Source organism: Anguilla anguilla, chromosome 9, assembly GCF_013347855.1.
Source record: "Anguilla anguilla isolate fAngAng1 chromosome 9, fAngAng1.pri, whole genome shotgun sequence".
Classification (NCBI taxonomy): domain Eukaryota; kingdom Metazoa; phylum Chordata; class Actinopteri; order Anguilliformes; family Anguillidae; genus Anguilla; species Anguilla anguilla.
In genome coordinates, this window is record NC_049209.1 from 51,189,629 (window position 1) to 51,208,543 (window position 18,915).

General features: G+C 49.1%; 1 protein-coding gene across 1 annotated transcript in view; it reads right to left on the bottom strand.

Annotated features, from left to right (window-relative positions):
- stard13a (StAR-related lipid transfer (START) domain containing 13a) overlaps positions 1 to 18,915 on the bottom strand; it is an 82,445-nt gene that overhangs the window by 54,191 nt on the left and 9,339 nt on the right. The window contains 3 exon segments of the mRNA XM_035435033.1: positions 4,232 to 4,262; positions 13,022 to 13,180; positions 15,505 to 15,651. Of these exon segments, the coding sequence (XP_035290924.1) occupies positions 4,232 to 4,262; positions 13,022 to 13,180; positions 15,505 to 15,651 (337 nt within the window).

Genomic DNA, 18,915 nt, shown 5'->3' on the forward strand with positions numbered 1-18,915 from the left:
CTTTTCTCAAAAAAGGATTGTTTTTTTTTTTCCTTGCCTACCTAGCTTTTAGGCTTTTAATTGGCAACAGTAGGTAGAGATATCAGTCCTGACATAGTGACAGAGTCACATGACACGTGTGTTCTTTTCCAACCGCGAGTATCGACCGATATGACAACTTTATCGACAAACGTTCAGGCAACGTCACGGACAGAGGCCGTCCGTATAAAGGGCCGATATGACAACTTTATCGACAAACGTTCAGGCAACGCCACGGACAACGGCCGTCCGTATAAAGGAAAAGGAACTGACTCACGGTCGCGTTTGTCCGGATTCAGCAACGCTAGCGGCAGACACCACATTTTAAAAAAAGATCGCTTGGGTGAAAGAGCTGACGCACGCGGCGCACACAGGCAGCGTCTGAGTTATATCCCCACTTAGCAGCCTTCGCTAGGAACATGTTCCCAGCTAATGCGCACACCCCGTCAGGGGATAAAAACCAGAGCGGACGGTCAACACTTTCCATTACATCTGAAGTCGGGTTTGCTACAGGCTTCAGCATCAGCGAGAAAAGGTAGCGCTGACGAGACCAACTGCTAACTGTTTTACTGACGAAGACAGTGGTTTGAATGTGGCAAAAACAGTAAAAAAAAATTGTAAAACTGGACTCTTTAATAAATAGAATTTTGTAAATCTGACCTGAAACCTGAAAAGACTTTGATGACAGCAAGTTATGGCTCTCATAGTCATGATACAAGCCAGGGCTACCTAAAGATCTACCGTCCTGCGGGTTTTCACTCCAAACGTCATTCAACAGGTAACCTAATTGAGCTGCTAATTAGTAGAATCGGGCATGCCAAGTTAGGGTCGGAGTGAAAACCTACAGAATGGCAGATCTCCAGGAACAGGGTTGGGCGGCCCTGCCATAAGCATTGCACTAGCTAACACTGAGCAGATGCATATTCACAAAAGCACACAAGGCACGAGCTCACATTCATGGCACATAGCCTCCTCGCCATATGTATCTGGGTTATTAGCACCCAGATGGGCGGGGGGGGGGGGGGGGCTTGGGGGGGGGACACACAGAGTTTAACTCAGCAAGGATATAAATAACAGCTGAGGAACTAACGCTCGGCAGAACGGTGGGGGGGGGGGGGGGGACTTTCTAAGAAACGCGCGTTCTTTCACGCATGCACATTAATAAACGTGCTGTGTCTGCGATCGTTCACCTCCACACAAAGTTTGTGTCGCTTTCTGTGAGCTGCGCATTGCACTTGGAGGCGACGCGGCCCGTTTTTGCCTCTTGAGAAAACACACAAAAACACAAATTACAGAGAGAGAGAGAGATGCTGAACTACAACCACCTCCACCCTGCTGAGAACGCAGTCCATAGACGGCAGTTAAACAAAGACCGCACAGCAGGGAGAAAAGATGCTTTAGCGATACTGTTACTCTACAAACACCAAGGGAACTATTACTGCTTTTCGGCAGAAGGACACAGGACAGCTGGCTGTGCTCTTTCAAACAGGTAATTACTTTGGAAAAAAAGAAGTGACCGGTAAACCGATGAAATGATTTATGATGGAGGGTCCTTAACCTTAACCTGGGTCCTGGAGAGCCGCAGCGTCTGCTGGTCTGTGTCGTAACCTTACAAAACCAGCAACCAGTTCAGCCCTGAGAAGCCACATGAGGTGAGTTAAGTGTGTAATCCACCGCTTTCATTTATAAATGAAGTGTTGAGCAGTGAAATCCTGAAAAGACCCTGCAGCTCTCCAGGACCAGGGCTGAGGACCCCCCCCTGATTTACAACCCGGAACATTGGTCGATTTGGGGCGGGTTTCTGAACCGAGGAGGGGAGCGGAGAGGGTAGAGGGGCGGGTAACGCCCGTGGCGTGTGCCTGTCGGCGGGCCTGCATGGCGGGAATGAGGGCGGGACCACTGCAGGCATCCCCGATCCGCGCGCCGCGGCCTTTCCGCGAAACCGCGTGACCCGCCGAGAGCAAGCCGAGCCGAAAAAGCGGCTTCTCCCCGGGGGGTCTCCAGGGGGCCGCATTTCGTCACGACGACCATTTCGGAGCCACGACAACGACCTGGCGCACTACCCGAAACGCAGCCGCGTCGCCCCGGGACACCGTCGCAAATTACGGCGATTAAAGACGGAAAAAAAAACAAAAACTGGAGACAGAGACTCCTCCCAGGGGGGTAATCGGCTCACACCTGTGCCCATTCCTCCACGGGACCTCTCACTCCTCCACACCCCGGCGATGACACTCTACACACGGCAGCGGTGACAGCACAGACTCCATACACACGCCAGATACAAAGCCCCACAATCCCAACCCTCCAAGTCCTGACTGTACTGTTATTAAACCAAAAATTCTCATTTAATGCATCGACAGTCATTAACCCTTTGAAGTGTGGGTATCTAGGAATGTTGTTTCAAAATTCTAAGCCAGTGTCCTAGAGCTCCATTGATTTCAGTCAGAGCAGTGATTGTGACATCAGCATTAGAATGCTCAGTTAAGAACATTCTAATCATATATTTGTCACATTTGTGTAAGGTTGTGTAAAGTCGTGGTGGATAACAATGTTGTGGCAACCTTTCACCAGCGTTTCTTCTCCACCCCACCACTCCCCAAACCACAGCTTTCCCGCCACGTCGTAAAAAGGGGGTCAAGATCACAGCAATTCTTCTCCTGCATGCTCCAGCGGAGGCGTTTGTGACCCAACAAAAATCATAAGAGCATATGTTCTTGACTTTCGGTAACCTTAAAAAAACTATTTAAAAGCTTTTTTGTTTTTAGTCTGTAGGGAAGTTACAAAACCATAAACAGAAATAGAGCTTCATGTGAAACCACTGTGCTGGTGACCAGTGCTTGTGAGTCAGTGTTCATGGTTTCCCAGTTCATTCCCGCTGTTTCACCAGCGCAACGATACCACAGCACACACACACAGCGAAACAGTGCATTTTTTAACCCATTGACAAGCAGGTTTTCATTATAGAACTACAGTGCATTGCTGTCAATCACCAGTAGTGATTGTGACATCAGCATTAGAATTTTCGGGTTAAGAACATTCCAATCACATTTTTGTGATTAGAACGTTCAGTTGAGAACATTCCAATCGCATATTAGTGATTAGAATGTTCAGTTAAGAACATTCCAATGGCATATTTGCGATATCACGCCTTAAAGGGTTAAAGGCCGTTCTGTGTTACCCAGGCGGGAGTGGCCCCTCTGACTGTGCTGTACCCTTCCCAGTCATTTCAGACATCCACATTCTCTTCCCAGAATTCTTGGGCCCGACCACCGCAGACCTACCGTCCGAAGCAACTGGGGCGTGTTTGCCTGTTTGTGTGTGTGTGTGTGTGTGTATACTGTATGTATGTGCAATGCATGTGTGTGTACACATCTATCTTTTTCTGTGTGTGCATGTGTATATGCGTTTGTATGCATTTGTCTACGTGTATGTGTGTTTGCCTATGTGTATGTGTTTGTGTGCGTGTATTTTTTAAAGTATTGTAGTCCAAATGGTGCGATGACTGCTCTAAATTAATTCTCTGGCTACAGTACAGCAATCTAACCTTCCCTGGCATTGATACCAGCTGTCCCGCATGATGTAATGCAGCAGCTAGCTTAAAAAAAATCAATATCCACTTGTGATTGCAAAATGAACTTAGTTACATCGACACTGAGCCAGCTAAGCAGTTTTCATCATAGCGAGTTTTGTCACTGATTTTCCACCGTATGCGTGTGGATGTGAGCGTCCGTGTGTGTGTGTGCGCGTGTGTGTGCGCGCACGTGTGTGTGTGTTTGAACAAGCAGTGAACAGCAAAAGCAACACACCACATCACAGCAGTTGGGACTGAAATTCTGTAGGACTCTGAGGTCAGGACTTCCCAGTGATCCACTTTCATCCTCTTCAGCAGAAACGACAGGAAACACAACAAAATATCTACTCCCACCCACCCCCCCACCCCCCCGCCACCCTGACCCCGGCCTCACACCGCTCCCAAGCCACTGGGACGAGGTGGGGGTGCACTGGGACCTCAGAAAATTCCAGACAACTCCCAGGAGCCTCCAGCACAGAAATAAAGCAAGAAAAACCAAAAATAACCCACGCACCCCACCCCCATCCCAGCTCTATAGAGTAAGCCCATGGCCCTTATCTGCTGAGACCCAAACAATATGGAACTTTCCCAGGGAAAGCGCACACACACACACACACACACACACCTGGCAGGAAGGCTTACCTGCACCAGCCTGGCTCATCCTTGCAGTGCCCTGAAAGGAAACAGAGAGGGACACAATGAGTCATAGACCCCTGATGTCACAGCAGCAGGTACCAGAGGCCCCGCCCCCTGGACAATTGACACAAGAAAGATGACGCTTCAGCTCGCGTCAGTTACGGCTGTTATGATGACACGTGTGCAGTCCTAATGCTGTGGGCACTGACACAGGGGAGTGGAGTCTCCGTATCATTCAGACAGGGCTCACAGACACAAGGGAAGTACTACTGACGCTGAGCTGAATGACAAAGGAGAGAGGACTCTCGGTACCACTAACACTGGGCTCACTGACACAGTACCACAAACAGTGGGCTCACTGACTCAGTACCACTAACTTTGGGCTCACTGACAGGAGAAATGACCCTCAGTGCCACTCATGATGGGGTAAATGACTCAGCAGAGAAGCCTGTCTCTCTGTCATGCAGGGCCAAACTGCGCCCCTGTGCTGAGATTTAGAAGAGGGTGAAGCTATTGATTCTGAAGCAGGATCACACACAGACACTTGAAGCCCAAATCAATAGTAATGCCATTGGAGTCAGAGCAACTCCCCCAATATGAGTGAGCTCTTCTCCCGGGCCACTGTCTGCCTGCCATTACAAAGAGCTCACGGTCTACACATTATACATGATCTATAATAACCAGTGTCTCCAAAAGAAATCGAAAAATCAAACTCACAGGAACAACAAAAAATGTTTTTTTCCCCCATTTACCAACAATTCCATTACGTTTCTGTCACATGGTTTTTCAAAATAAAATTACCACTATTGATATATTAGGCATTTACAGAAGAGCTAGCTACAAAAAAAAACAAGGTTCTTGCATGAGACACAGGACAATAACACCCACCAAACAAAGCAAAAGCCCCCTTATACGGTTCTGAAATGTGTAATGTTCTGATTTCATTTAATATATAACACACTGTTGTTGTGGGAACTCAGAAAAACGGTAAAAATCTGGGACATCTGGTCACCCAGAGCAGTGCCCTTTCTGGGAATTGAACCTGCAGCCTCCTGGTTACTCCACCAACACTGACTAATAATTACAAACAAGAACTATTAATACTTTTTCTTCACACACACAGTTCAGCGGGTTCACCAATCACTATAACTTATTCGCCCAACCATGTTTGTGAAGCGCAAGTGTAACGTCAAAGTTAAGGGCAAATGTTGATTGAATACTGGCCACTGCTTTCTCATTCAGCCAAAACTCTTGCGCATACTACACCACCTAACATCATGCTGCAGGTTTATATACGACAGTGTGCCTTTGTCTCTGTTCTTTAATGAAACCTGTGTGTGCACACTGTGCAAGTTTCTCCCAATGACAGTGCCTGTGTGCCTGTACGGCAGTGCCAGTAAATGGCAAAAATGTAAAGGTGAAACGATAAAATAGCGCTCTAAAGTGCAGTTTAATCGCCTCTTTTTTGGGAGTCATTCTTCCAACAGCAAAAAATAAGCCATACACTGCAAGCAAAAAAAACAAAAAAAACAAATCCAACAAAGTACAATAAACAGATTTTACATGTGTGTACACATCTATATGTTTACACTAGATTAGATTGGACTGGAATAACTTTATTTCTCATTCAAGGGCGGCCAACTCTTTATCTAGCCGTCCATCTATCTCTCCGTATATATACGCTGGGGGTGAGGAGGGAAGTGGGGCAAGCAAACAGCGCCGTATTTATTTTATGAGCGAGGGAGATCAAAGACGCGGTCAATTCTGGAGGGGGGGGGGGGGCAGCGAGGCCGGTGGGAACGCTGAGGTGGCGCAGAGGACCTGGGAACGCTTTTCCAGGTCGGGTGAGAATTCCCAAACCCACCCCCCCCCCCCCCCCCGAACCCCCCCCCCCCCCCCCCCCCCCCCCCCCGCCCCCATCTATGTTTTCCTACCCTCCTGTCCGACGAGTGTGTCTGACCACCCCGGGATTTACCGGAACGGTCTACAGCGACGTCGTCTCCACGGTGATATGCTATAGACGTGTGCACCGGGGCTGTGTGCAGCTGCCAGGACATTGCATTACATTCACATTCACACAACAGACATCCTGCTGGACACAGCTGTCCTCCTTACTGCACAGACGGCCCATTTATACAGCTGTGGTTACTACCTGGCGCAAGGGGTATAGTGGTAGTGCCCCACATGGGATTCGAACTTGCAACCTCCGAGTTAGAAGACAGGTTACAGCCCAAAACATTGACACATGCTGTGCTGCACTATTCAAGACACTAAGGGCCTGACTTATTAAAACCTATAGCATGTGCAAACCCTTTTAGCACACGCAAAACTAATAACACAACAAATGATTGGTGGAAAACAAATACCATGACCAATCAATCATTGGATGGTTCCTTTTTCAAACTGCCAGTGATCTCCAGGAATTTTACAGGTCTAAAGGCTCAGTGCAGTTCAGATAAAGCATTTGACTCAGGTCTGGTCAGGAGAATAGAACGAAATAGAACAGAACTGAATAGAACATAATAGAATAGCACAGAACATTGGGTAGAGTGCTCAGGAGTGATGGTGCTCTGCCTGTCGAACGCCGTCTCCTTGAAAGAGTCGCACACGCTCATATAAGTGTTTCACAACCCCCCGGGGGTCCCAATCTGGCACGGCAGCACAGCGTACGGTCACCACGGCAGCAAGACAAGAAACTAGGTCACGAGCAGAGAAACTTAGAAGTCTCCCAAACTGTACCGAACTGGCCTACTTCGCCCACGCCGAAGTTACTTGAACTAATAATGGATTGTTGAACTTGGCTTTCACTCTCATATGACCTGCTTAATTTGTTCTGACCAAGGATGCAGATCTCATTTCAAATTTGGGGTATCAACAATTCTTTTTGGGGGGACATTTACAGATAAAATTGGGGGGGGGGGGGAATTTGATGTTTTCCCAAAGTTGGGGAGGGATGTGTTCCCCCCTGCCCCCTGGGATAAACGTCCATGGATATGACCCAGTGACTTTGGCCTCTTTCTCAACACTCTCCCAGAAAGGAAGGACAAGGTTACCCCTGGCGACGGACGCAAGTGAGGCTCCACAACCCCCATGACCTGTCAATCACTGGCTTGCTTTATCCAATCACAAGGTTCTATCCTCCAAACAAGTGTGATGATTGGCTGGAATCAATATAGACCCACCCATTTTTGGTTGACACGAAGCCTCACGCTCCCTATCACTAGTATACACTCGCTTTGTGTTCAGTGTAGCAGTTATAAGCAGTTTTCAGGGCTTAACGGCAGTTTTAAGTTTGCTCTGCCCCCCTTTCGAGCGACCCCGTCATTCGTCCATGTTCATGACTCATCTTTCGGCTTATTTAACGGGGGCCCCCTCTTTCCCCCTTTCAGGGCTCGGGGGGGGGGGGGGGGGGGGGCGAAAGCATTGCTGAGGCAAGGCACCGTGGCCCCCCCTGAGCGTTCCTGCGTGTTGACTGTGAGATTTAACACGGCCTGTCAGAATTTCATCACATATCCAAGGGCTGCAGTCACACAGGTTTAAAGGGACGGATTCATCCGGGGCAGGGGGGCGGGGGTGGGGGTGAGAACGGGGGTGTGGCGTACCGCCAAATCCACAGCCAATCACACGGACCAGAAGTTTAATAGACACTGGCTTTGGGAAGGCGGATTTAAGGCGAACAGCGTTACCGCCGTTGTTCATTCACACTTTGAATTTGCAGCTTGGCGTTTTTTGTAAACGCCGTAGCGACACGGACAGGCTGTCTCCAGAAATGCATGATGTCACACATAGACACTAAACACAGCTGGTGCTCGTCTCTGGCTTTCAATATCTATGTGATGACATCACACAGGTTACAGTTATTCTGATTAACAGAACACAGTAGGCGTTAGCATTATTTCGTAATGTTTTCCACAATATTTCCTTTTCCACATTCTTAATACAATGTGTTGCGGACATACAGTACGTGAATAATGACAAACGGAACCAACTTTTTTTAATGGCCATTTTCTTCTATTTCTTTTTCCATTTTTGCTCACCTGATTTCAAAACTACCAACATCCTAGCTCAGTTTGTTCGGGGAGAGATCTAGAGGCCAGGGTTAAATTCAGTCCATTTCCTGGACTTGACTGAACTGACATGAGCTGCCCCCCCCCCCCAACTCCAAGCCTTTTGTTTATCCACACGCTGGAAGAAATTAAAGAAAGATTTAAACGGACAAGGTTACATGGCAAAGCTCTGTCAATGTAAAATAACACAGCGGTTTTCAGCTTGCCCCCCCCCATGGGAACTCCGTGCAGGCTGGCTCTCCTTCCAAACACAACTGCAATCCCAACTATTTTAAACGTGCTTTTCATTTTTCTTAATTAGGCGCTTTTCATGTTTTGAGAAATTACCCTCTTAAGCCACATTATGTCAAAAATAGCTCTACCCTTCCATGAAGGTCCACATTCCCATTGTGCTTACTGTGCTAGACTGCAAAAGAGTGCATAAACAGAGGTAAATAAATCTTAACTGAGCAAATTAAAGAGGCTCCTCAGTGATGAAAATGTGTACACCTAGCCTCTAGATAGCTGTGTGCCCGGCTTTTTGTATCTTTGGTAGATACACCAAAACAGACCAAATATGTGATCAGAATGTTCTTAAATGAACATTCTAATGCTGATGTCACAATCACTACTGGTCATTTAGAGCGACGGAATTCTAGAACACTGAATTGTAATTCAGAAAAAACATTACATTAAAAAATCCTACTCTTCAAAAGGGTTATGTAAAAGGAGATTCCTTCTCTTATCGGCCTCAGGATTGCTTCAGTATTTCCACGGTTACTGATTCCACATGATTGCATCACGGCAGTGAGAACCACTATGATAAGCTCAGCGGGAAATGCGAACGGTCGGTTTGTACGGCCAGGACTGTACGGTCAGGACCGTGCGGTTATGTCTGTGCTGTTCACAGGGTCGTGTGTATCCGATAGGGAGGGTATCTGTGCGGGGAACCGCAAAAGTGAACCTTAGTCACAGAAAGCAAGAATGCGATGGAGTTGTGCAACGCGTGACCTCACTGTTACGTAAACCTACGATTCTTCAGCTAGTGGCCGCTGACATCTGTGTTCGTTTTTTTCTGCATTGGTGGAATGTGCTCTTCCAGTGAATCCCCTACTCATAGTATCCAGTGCTTAGAATCCCAATGGAAAAGCAAATAACCTCAGATTGCTGAAATTCTGCACGTAATTTCATTTGGTGTGCACAACAAAACCATTTATTCATAGTATGCGTCAAAAGCTTAAAAAAAAAATTAACGGGTTACTTCACCGTATGACCAAAGACCATCAAACGCTCTTTATTCAAATAAAGTTATCTGAGCCTGTAGCCAGTGTAGCCTGACACAGGGAGTTCAAGAGGCGAACGCTAACTGCATGAAAGAGCAAAATAAATACTCTGGTTGTTAGATCAGCCAGAAACACAATATTAAATAGGGCATTTTTAAAGTAAAAAAACATAAGATTCACATGTACATTATTTGATGTATACTTGTTGCTTAGCAGCATTTTAAAACCCTTATAAGTACAAATATGCTGGTCAGAGAAATATGCCAAATGCATTTAATTCCCTTGATACGAACTTTCAACAGCGGTCAAGACAATTTGTCCTGGATTTCAAATGAATACCATTTTTTTTAAAAAAGCAAAGCGGCCTGTATCAGATTTCAAAGAGAGCTGGACTCTGCTGGCTAGAGGAGAAACCAGGACAGCACTCCATCCATCTTATGTCCTTAACGAACCTTCCTCGAAAGGAGGACGTCAAGGAAACGATTAACCAATCGCCCATCTGCTCCTGAACTTGACTCACAAAAGATAAAGATTACATTACAGGCATTTAGAAGATGCTCCTATCAGGAGCGACTTGCACAACTTCCTACATTTACACAGCTGGATATACACTGAAGCAATCTGTATATAGATTTGAGTTAAGTACCTTGCTCAAGGGTACAATGGCAGGGTCCTACCCAGGAACTGAACCTAAGACTTTGAAGTTACAAGACCAGCTCCTTAACCCATTATGCTAGACTGCCACCCCATTCTCTGCTTAAACAGATACAGTGTGATTGACACACTTGTGTGCATGTGTGTGTGTGTGTGTGCGTGTGTGTGTGTGTGTGTGTGCGCGCGAGCGTGTGTGTGTGTGTGCGCATGTGTGTGTGTGTGCGTGTGTGTGTGTGTGTGTGTGCGTGTGTGTGTGTGTGTGTGTGCGTGTGTGTGTGTGTGTGTGCGCGTGTGTGTGTGTGTGTGTGCGCGCGTGTGTGTGAGCTCTCGTTTGCTATGATTCGGTAGAGTGTTTTAAATGAAGGTCTGTGCTGTCCGTTCGTTTGAGAGGGAGGAAGGCAAACAGGCTCTCCTCTATATTTAGCGCAGGGTCTCAGAGAGCGCAGCGTTGTATTAAACTGGAGGTGAGTAGCAGTCTGTTACTCCCGGTGAAATACGCGTTTCCCCGAGAGCTTCCCCCCCTTTCCCTTTCAGAGCAGAAATCCTGCTGAAATCCACCACTCTACTCGCTGTAGGTCACAGCTGTCTGGACATACACTGACCCCAAACCTGAGAACCAATCAGAGGCCGGTCTGTGCAGTTATTCCTGCGTGTCATCTTTTTATCACACTACTATCATCTCAGTCAGCAATCCCAAATCTCACAAGACCCACACCACACACCTCAGGGCGTCCTGCTCACACCGAGGCCCACACAGCGCCTCCCCCTGGACAACGCAGAAATGGCTCTGCCCGCACACCCACTGCTGCTGCTCAATTAAGAGTCTGTTACACAAGACTGCAGGGAGAGAGACAGGGCCGTGCACACAGTGACTAATGCAGAAACTACAGTCAGAGAGGATGATGGGAGGAGGAGGAGGGGAAAGAGAGAAGAGAGAGAGAGGGTGCTAAATTCAGAACGAGCAGGAGGGAGACGGTGGAAGAAAGAGGGAGTAAAAGAGAAAGAGAGAGAATCAGGAGTGAGTAGGAAGCAGAGAGAGAAAGAGAGAGCAGCAGAGAAAGAGAGACAGAGTAGGAGGTAGCGATAGAAAGACAATGAGATTGAGAAACAGAGGATAGAGAAAGAGAGAGAGCAAGAGAGAACGGGCGAGCTAGAAAGACAAGGAGACTAACAGAAAGGAGGGAGAGAGAGGAAAGCAAAAGAGAAAGAGCATAAGAGAATGAAAGACAGAAAGAAAGAGTGGGGGAAAAGAAAGCGAAACGGAGAGCAGGAGGGTCAGAGAGCACAGGAGGTAGAGAGACAGGAAGAGACAGAGAGACCGGGGTGGGGAGGTGGGGAGAGGGGGGGGTACATTGCTAAGCTGCCTAAGTAAACCTCTTAATTCTTCTCTATTTTGACACATTGGGGAAAGACCCCACACACACAGCAAGCAGACAGTGACCTAACATTCCCCCCAAGAGCAGAGCAGAATCCGCACCTCGCGAGCCAAACCAAAGCCCTCCGAGCCAATCAGAGGCCATTAACCCCGCACTCCCTCCGCGCTCCCCCCGACCGGGGGACACCTGCGGGGAGACGGACCCCGGCCCCGTGACCCTCTGAGGCGGCTGCCCCTTCGCTCAAACTCCACCGGCGACACGGGACAGCTCATAGATCTGCAGGCTCCATTACGCACGACAAGAGGGACGCGGCAAATCTCAACTCCTTACGCGAAGACTACCGTAATCTGTGGTGTGAGATTTATAATCCACGGCAATTAAGTGGGGGCAAAGAGAGCGCTCCAGCTGCCGATGAACCCGTGCCAGCGAGACCGCCTCTGCCTTCTTCTTCTCCGTTTCACAGAAATAAAAGTGTAAAGACCGGAGGCCTGTGCAAGGTGAACAAAAAAAGAAAGAAAAGAGTAATCTGTAAAGTATGTGCATGCTGGGCTCATGTTAGCATGCGGCTAACGCCCAGCAGACCCCCAAAGCAGTGAAGCAGCGCCTGAGTTAGCCCCTCTCTGTGCTCTCCCCGGCGAATCCAGCCAGCACAAACACCAGCTTCCTCTCTCACCTCTCTCGCCTCCACCTTTCCCCCCAAAATGCTCGTAAATCCCCCCCCCCCCCCCCCCCCCCCCGCCATTCTCTTCCCAGCCCCTCCCCCCCCCCAGCTCTGAGGAATAGCCAGGTTATCCAAACGCCTCCTAAATCCCTGTTTGTGGATGCCTTCGGCCCAGAGAAAGCCCTGTGTGAACCTGGGATAGCGGTCAGAGGGGGGCTACCAGGCCAAGGAGCTCATGCCCCAGTCCGGGAAAATCTTGACGACCAAAATAAACTAAACAAAAAAACCCTACACGCATTCTGCACTCGCTTAGCAACCGTGTTTACAGCCTCATAGGCAAAAACATGGCTGTGTTGTGTGGCTGTTCTTCCCTAAAAAAATGTTTTTAAAAGCTACAAAATATAAAGAAAATGGGGGGAAAATGTGACATATCCGATTATTTGACTGCTGGACATAATTTTTTACTAAGCCACTTTAGCTTTGGTTTGAGGAAAAAAAAGAGGATCAGTATCGCTTTTGATGAATAGTAGACCAGCGATTTGTGAGTAGATGGACGATCAGCAAAGTATATAATTGTGTTTATTTCTACCGGGACTCAAACCTGCAACCTCCTTCTTGCGAGGCAAAGTGCAAAGCAAAATGTCCAGGATAAAAACGTCAACTCTACCAGCCTACATACGAGTCCAACTGGGACCACGTGTACTGCGTAACAGTCAATTTAACACCGAGAATGTGTGCTAACCAAAAGAATGGCGACGCAGGAGAGAGGTTCTTACCTTGGTCTTTCGTGCCCGAGCTCCGCCCCCTCTCGGGTTGCGCCGTAAGCAGGAGGAAGAGGAAGAGGAGGAGGAGCCGCCGCCGTTCTGACTCCCCTGTCCCGACGCCCCGCCCTCTCCCTGGTCCGGGTCGTCCGGGGTGTCCGGGTCGACACCGGGCTGCGGGGACACGGGCGGAGACATCAGCGCCGCGACACGCCGCGAGAGACCTGTGGCTCCGGAGACGGCGACGGCGAAACCAGGGGCCAGGCGCGGCCAGCCGCTAAAACTCTCAGCCCCTGTAGATTCTCACACGGGACGTCCCGGCAGAGGAGAACTTCCGCCAGGACAGGGAGGTGTCCTCTACCACACAGCTCAACAGCTAAGGGTGGGGCACTGGGGGTCCTCCATGTACCCGGGACAAATTTCTACACCTCTGTAGAGCTGGCAGACAAGCACTCCTCTTCTGTCCCTCTCTAAATCTCACCTTCTCTCCCTCTCCTTCTCTTTTCCTCTCTGTCTCTCTCCCTCGCTCCCTCTTTATGGAGCGCGTGTGTGGACCCACGGTACAGAGAGGCAGTGGCACACTAGAAAGGGCTCTTTTGTCCCCTCCCCCCCTCCTCCCGAACCCCCCCGGCCCCCCCCCCCCCTGCCCACAGCTGGGACTGGCGCTGGCGCTGGCGTGCGCAATTCATGAGAATGATGCAAGCCGCCACCCAGGGGGATTGTGGGAAGGGTTTTTTCCTGTAAAGAGCGTGCTCTCCCCGTGCCCTAGCGCCCCCGCCAAGCGACCGACCGTCCTCTGGCGCACCGCCGCGACTCGCGCAGAATGCGCAGAGCCGCCCGTAGGGGGCGCCCTCACGCGGGCCGCTTCGTCACAGGCTCTCATTTCTGCGCACTTTTGAACTCTCTTAATTCACCTCCCTTACAAAAATATATTTCTCCCTTATATGGAGATCCAATCCCGTCAGTATTCCTGAGTGGCCATTTTTTGACAGTGGAAGTCTCTTTCTAATTTATAATATTTTCAGCCTTTAACTACTACCAATGATATAAGGACCCAACACAAATATATTATAAAATAGGCCAATTGTTTGCTACCCATATTCTTGTTATGCCACATCAAAATCTAACCAAAATTATGTCTTACAAAGCAAAAATGGCAATTTGGATGTGTACCTGCATTGAGAATACATTTGGAATGCCACCATATAGGCACTGTGGATACATATTCCACGTGTCTTATTATATATTGTCAAATATATGGCAATATATGTTTGTTGTGTTAGTGTGCAGCCATACCATAGGCACCAGCCCTCTGACAGACAAGCCTCCCTGAAATCAGGACTGAGTGCTTCTCCCACTCCAGAAACACATTCCTGGGAAATGGAGGCCACTCTTTCCTCATTACAGGCCTAATCAGATAATCCCTGGGGCGGGTCAAGCGGCAGCTTGAGCCAAAATGGCAGGAAAACGGCGGCGTGCATGGGACTGCTCGTTACCCTTTTTTTCCTTCCAGACGGAAAGGAAAGCATTAATTGAATTAGCAGACCAGAGGGCAAACAACAGGACGAGACAGGGGCAACAGGGCTGATTATCCGAATAAATTAGTCTCATAAGATCCTTAGCGTACATAGCTCAGGAGGTAAGACCGATTGTCTGGCAGTCGGAGGGTTGCCGGTTCAAACCCCGCCCTGGGCGTGTCGAAGTGTCCTTGAGCAAGACACCTAATCCCTAACTGCTCTGGCGAATGAGAGGCATCAATTGTAAAGCGCTTTGGATAAAAGCGCTATATAAATGCAGTCCATTTAGCGTAGGTTTTTCTAATTAAGAGCACGGGCCATTTCTCCAGAGTGAATCAGCAGAAGGACCATCGCTGATGGGATGCTGATGGCTTTCAATGTGCAGTGGGGATCGTTGACCAAACAATGATCATTATGGAGCCCTTGTGCAGCATAAAAAAACAGGTTCAGTTCACCTCTTTGTTGTGCTCTGGGGAAAGCGCTGTACAGACGGAACGAGGTCGCGATACACCCTCTACATCAGGGGCGGGGAAATTCCGGTCCTGGCGGGCCGGTGTGTGTGTGTGTGTGTGCAGGTTTTTGTTTCCCCCAATTATCCTGGCTAAATGAGCCAACTGAGCTGAATGCACCAATGCTGGTTCACCTGCAGATAAGATCACAGCAAAATATCCCGTATAGGGACGCAAGAACAGTCTTCAGCTGTCATCCATGTGCTTATCAAGAAACGTAGCTAAAATGTCAGACGGCATAAACGTTAGGGCTACTTGAGCAATTAAGGCCAGAAGTTGGCATGGAAACCAGGAGCAGATAAGGATTGGCCACCTCTGCTCTATATGGAACACAGAATACGGAACTTGGCTGCAGAATTCCACACAGACACCCCCTTACCAACACTCCTCCAAGGCATGGCCATGGCAACAAAGCATGTCTGAATGAAATGTATGCACACGTACATGTGTTCCCATGTCACCGCCCACTCACCATCTGTTTCCGGGCAACGGCGGGCGTGTCCGAGGGGGAGGAGCCACCACTCAGGGCCTCCTCTATGTCCATGTTCAGCTGGTCCAGCTTCTTCATCAGCTGGGTCATGGAGTCCGACCAGGGAGAGAGAACCACCAGCGGAGATGCCTGTGGTGAGGAGGGGGGGGGGGGAGAGGAAGAGAGAGAGGGGGGACAAGTTAGAGAGAGCTTTATTTCAGCTCTTATTCACCAGTCAGGGAGCACCTATCAGAGTGCTGTTGCCACTGTCGGTCTGCCATCATTACTTTACTGGCGTTTGTGTGTGCACGAGTGCCAGGACAGTGTGCGTGCGTGCGTGTGTGTGTGTGTGTGCGTGTGTGTTTGTGTGTGTGTGTGTGTGGGTAATACGCATGATGTATAGCTGGAAGAATTCCTTTCACTGTGCAAACCCTCCCCTGGTGTGCAATAGATTCTCACTCACACAAGCAGCAGTGTTTGGGCATCTGGAATGCGGAGATGTGAGGTCATAAAGCAGACAGGAAGTGACTTCACAGAGGAATAAATGAACGTTGTTGGCTGGATTGGGTGGGGGGGGGGGGGGGGGGTGGTCGGCTGACATGAGGGGGGGTTTGGCTTTTGGAAGCTCTCAGGCTTTCTGGTTTTCTTACAGAGGCCTTTGGTAATACCCGCCCCCCTAAAACCCAACTTTAGGGGGCGCGACGGGCCCCACGGAGGACTACAAAGCCGTTTGTTTTTCGGCTTCCCGGAACGGGATGGGGAGCGGGGCGTGGCGCGTGACTCGCCGGAGTGCCGGGGCTCCCCCTCAAAGCGCCCCTCTCTTCCCGGCACAATGACCCCATTCAGGGGCGACGCCCTCCCCCCCCCCTCCCCCCCAGGATGGTGCGTCTGTCCCGGGACGGCACGACCGCGAGGAGCGCGATGCCTATCGGCGGGGGGGCTCCGAAAATCAGCCGGAATGTGGGGGGGGGGGCTAACAGAACCACAGACTCCACACATCCGGATTCGGCTGTTTGGGATGGTTTTTTTTTTTTTGGACTGTTTTTGTGGTCCCTCAAGAGAACTATTCTCGCACCATTACTAAATGAAATGAGACAGAAAGAGAGAGAGAGCTAGACTTCGACTTTTGATGTTCCTGAAAGAAATGTACCAAATTACCTTAAAACCCCAACCCCATATTTACAAACCACATCTCACCCCTACCCCCCTCCCCCCCCCCCCCCCAAAAAAAAGAAAAAATAATAAAGTCCAACCGCTACACTCAACCGAAACATATCTCCATCTCCTGTGAGTGAGTGAGTGAGTGAGTGAGTGAGAGAGAGACAGAGAGACAGACAGAGAGGCAAAGAGAGAGATGCATGAATGCTTCCATACAATGTGGAAACCCAAGTTCACTTGCTAAACTAACGTGTAGATCACAGGTCTCTAAGACAGACATGTTAAATGTAAGCATTGTCAGACACTGTCACCCTAACTTTATCCATTTTTATACCCCAGTTTGTACAGAGAATGAGCCCCATGTGTCCTAAAAATAAATAAATAAAACTGTAATTATGATGAAATTACACTATATGAAAGAAACAGCACTTCAACAGGCCAATAAGATAAGCATAAGATGTGGTGCTTATAAAACCATATGAAAATTGAATAAAGTTCACAGTAAAACGGACACAAAACCAGAGTTACTCAGGACGGACGAGGGGGACAGTGTAACGTTTTGGGGGGTTTTAGAAGTCAAAATAAAGAGCTAAAACGGCTTTGACAGACAGCAGGCCAGGTCACCGGCTACCTCCCACCATGCTGCCGGACCACCAAAGGTCACTTGACTGACCCAAGGGGTGAAAAGAGCCTTACCCCCCCATTCCCGACCCCCCCACCCCCCTTTAGCTCAGGACGACAGATCGAGCACAATTTGAGCAGTCCCGTGCCTGACCCCCTACCGAATCCCGGGATCAACTGAGGTCAAGGAGACGAGGGGGGATGGGGGGAGACTTACAATTCCAAATGCACCAGCGTCAACCCCCCCCCCCCAGGAAAAACCCCCGCCAGCTACAGTCTCGCTGGCTCTGTCCATAAGTGTCCAGGCTCTCAGTAGCGCACTCGTTTCCATTGTGCGCTAAGCAGCAGCGTAGCATAATGGCTCAGTCAAGTGGGCTTAAACCTGGGCCATTGTGGCCCCGGTATCAGCGCCAGGTTCTCCTCCATAAATGGCCCGCGTGTCTCAGAGGAAAAACCGCGATGTCGCGTTTCCAGCTGCGGCGAGGCGGCAGCGGTCTCCGTGGCGACCTGCGGCCCGTCCTGCAAGGCTCCGACGCGGCTGACACCCCCGGCGGGCGCAGCCTGGATTTAAAAAATAATAATTTTGGCGGTTTTTTCACAGCAGAAGTGGCTTGCGCGGGCGAGGGCTGAGAAAACAAAATGGACGACTCCAAAGCATGCGCGGGACGGGAGAGTGACCTGTGAGTGGCCCGGCGCTGTGGGCGGCCAGTCCGCGCATGGCGCATGCCGCATGCCGCATGCCGCATTCCGCAGGGCTGCGGCTTGCGTCGCTCCGGATAAAAAAACATGCGATAAATGCCCGTTTCTATAATCGCGGTCCGTTTTTGGGCCTGGCTATTTACAGCTGGAACACAGCAGAGAGAGAGAGGAAGTGCTTAAGAGCTCCAGACTCTGGACTGCGAAGCTGTGGCTTCGAACCTGGGGCCACACAGAGCACAGCCTTTCCTTTCACACACGCTGCGCTAAAATCCTCCAGCTGAATGATCGGCTTCTGCAAGCCTTGAGATTCTTAGCATTCAGAGTTTGTACCGTGACAATGTGACGGGTTCTATTACTAGCAGCATAGAGCAGGCTAACATGCTACGCATTGTTTACTTATCTGCGGTTAGCATGTGAAGGCTAGTGTGTGCTGCACAGTGCAACTTTTTGTCTTTTTTTTAAAAAAAACCCCTTCATTCAATATAACATTAAACAAAGGACATTAAAACAAGTTAGATGTAAAACAGATTATCACATTAAATCCCACACAATCACACAACCCCAAAAACCCAATGAAACACCAATCCCCACTCCGCCAGAAACAGAATCACGCACAAAAATAAACGAATAAAAAGACACTATTATCCTGATTCAACGCATAATCATTAGTGCTCTTTCACACACTTCACAGAGCGCTCCATTAAAGGATCATTTGGTACTGAATTCCATCAGGTTATCATTCAGTTTATCACAGACAAACTCCTGCTTTAACTGAGAAAAAAGAGAGAGAGATGGAGAGAGGGAAAGAGAGAGAAAGAAGGACAGAGACTTCACAGCTTTTATCCGAGTTGCTCCAGTTGCAGGAATGCTAATGAAATGCACACTCATGTCACATACACTCAGTCATATTGCTCACAAAAACATATTTTAAGAGTC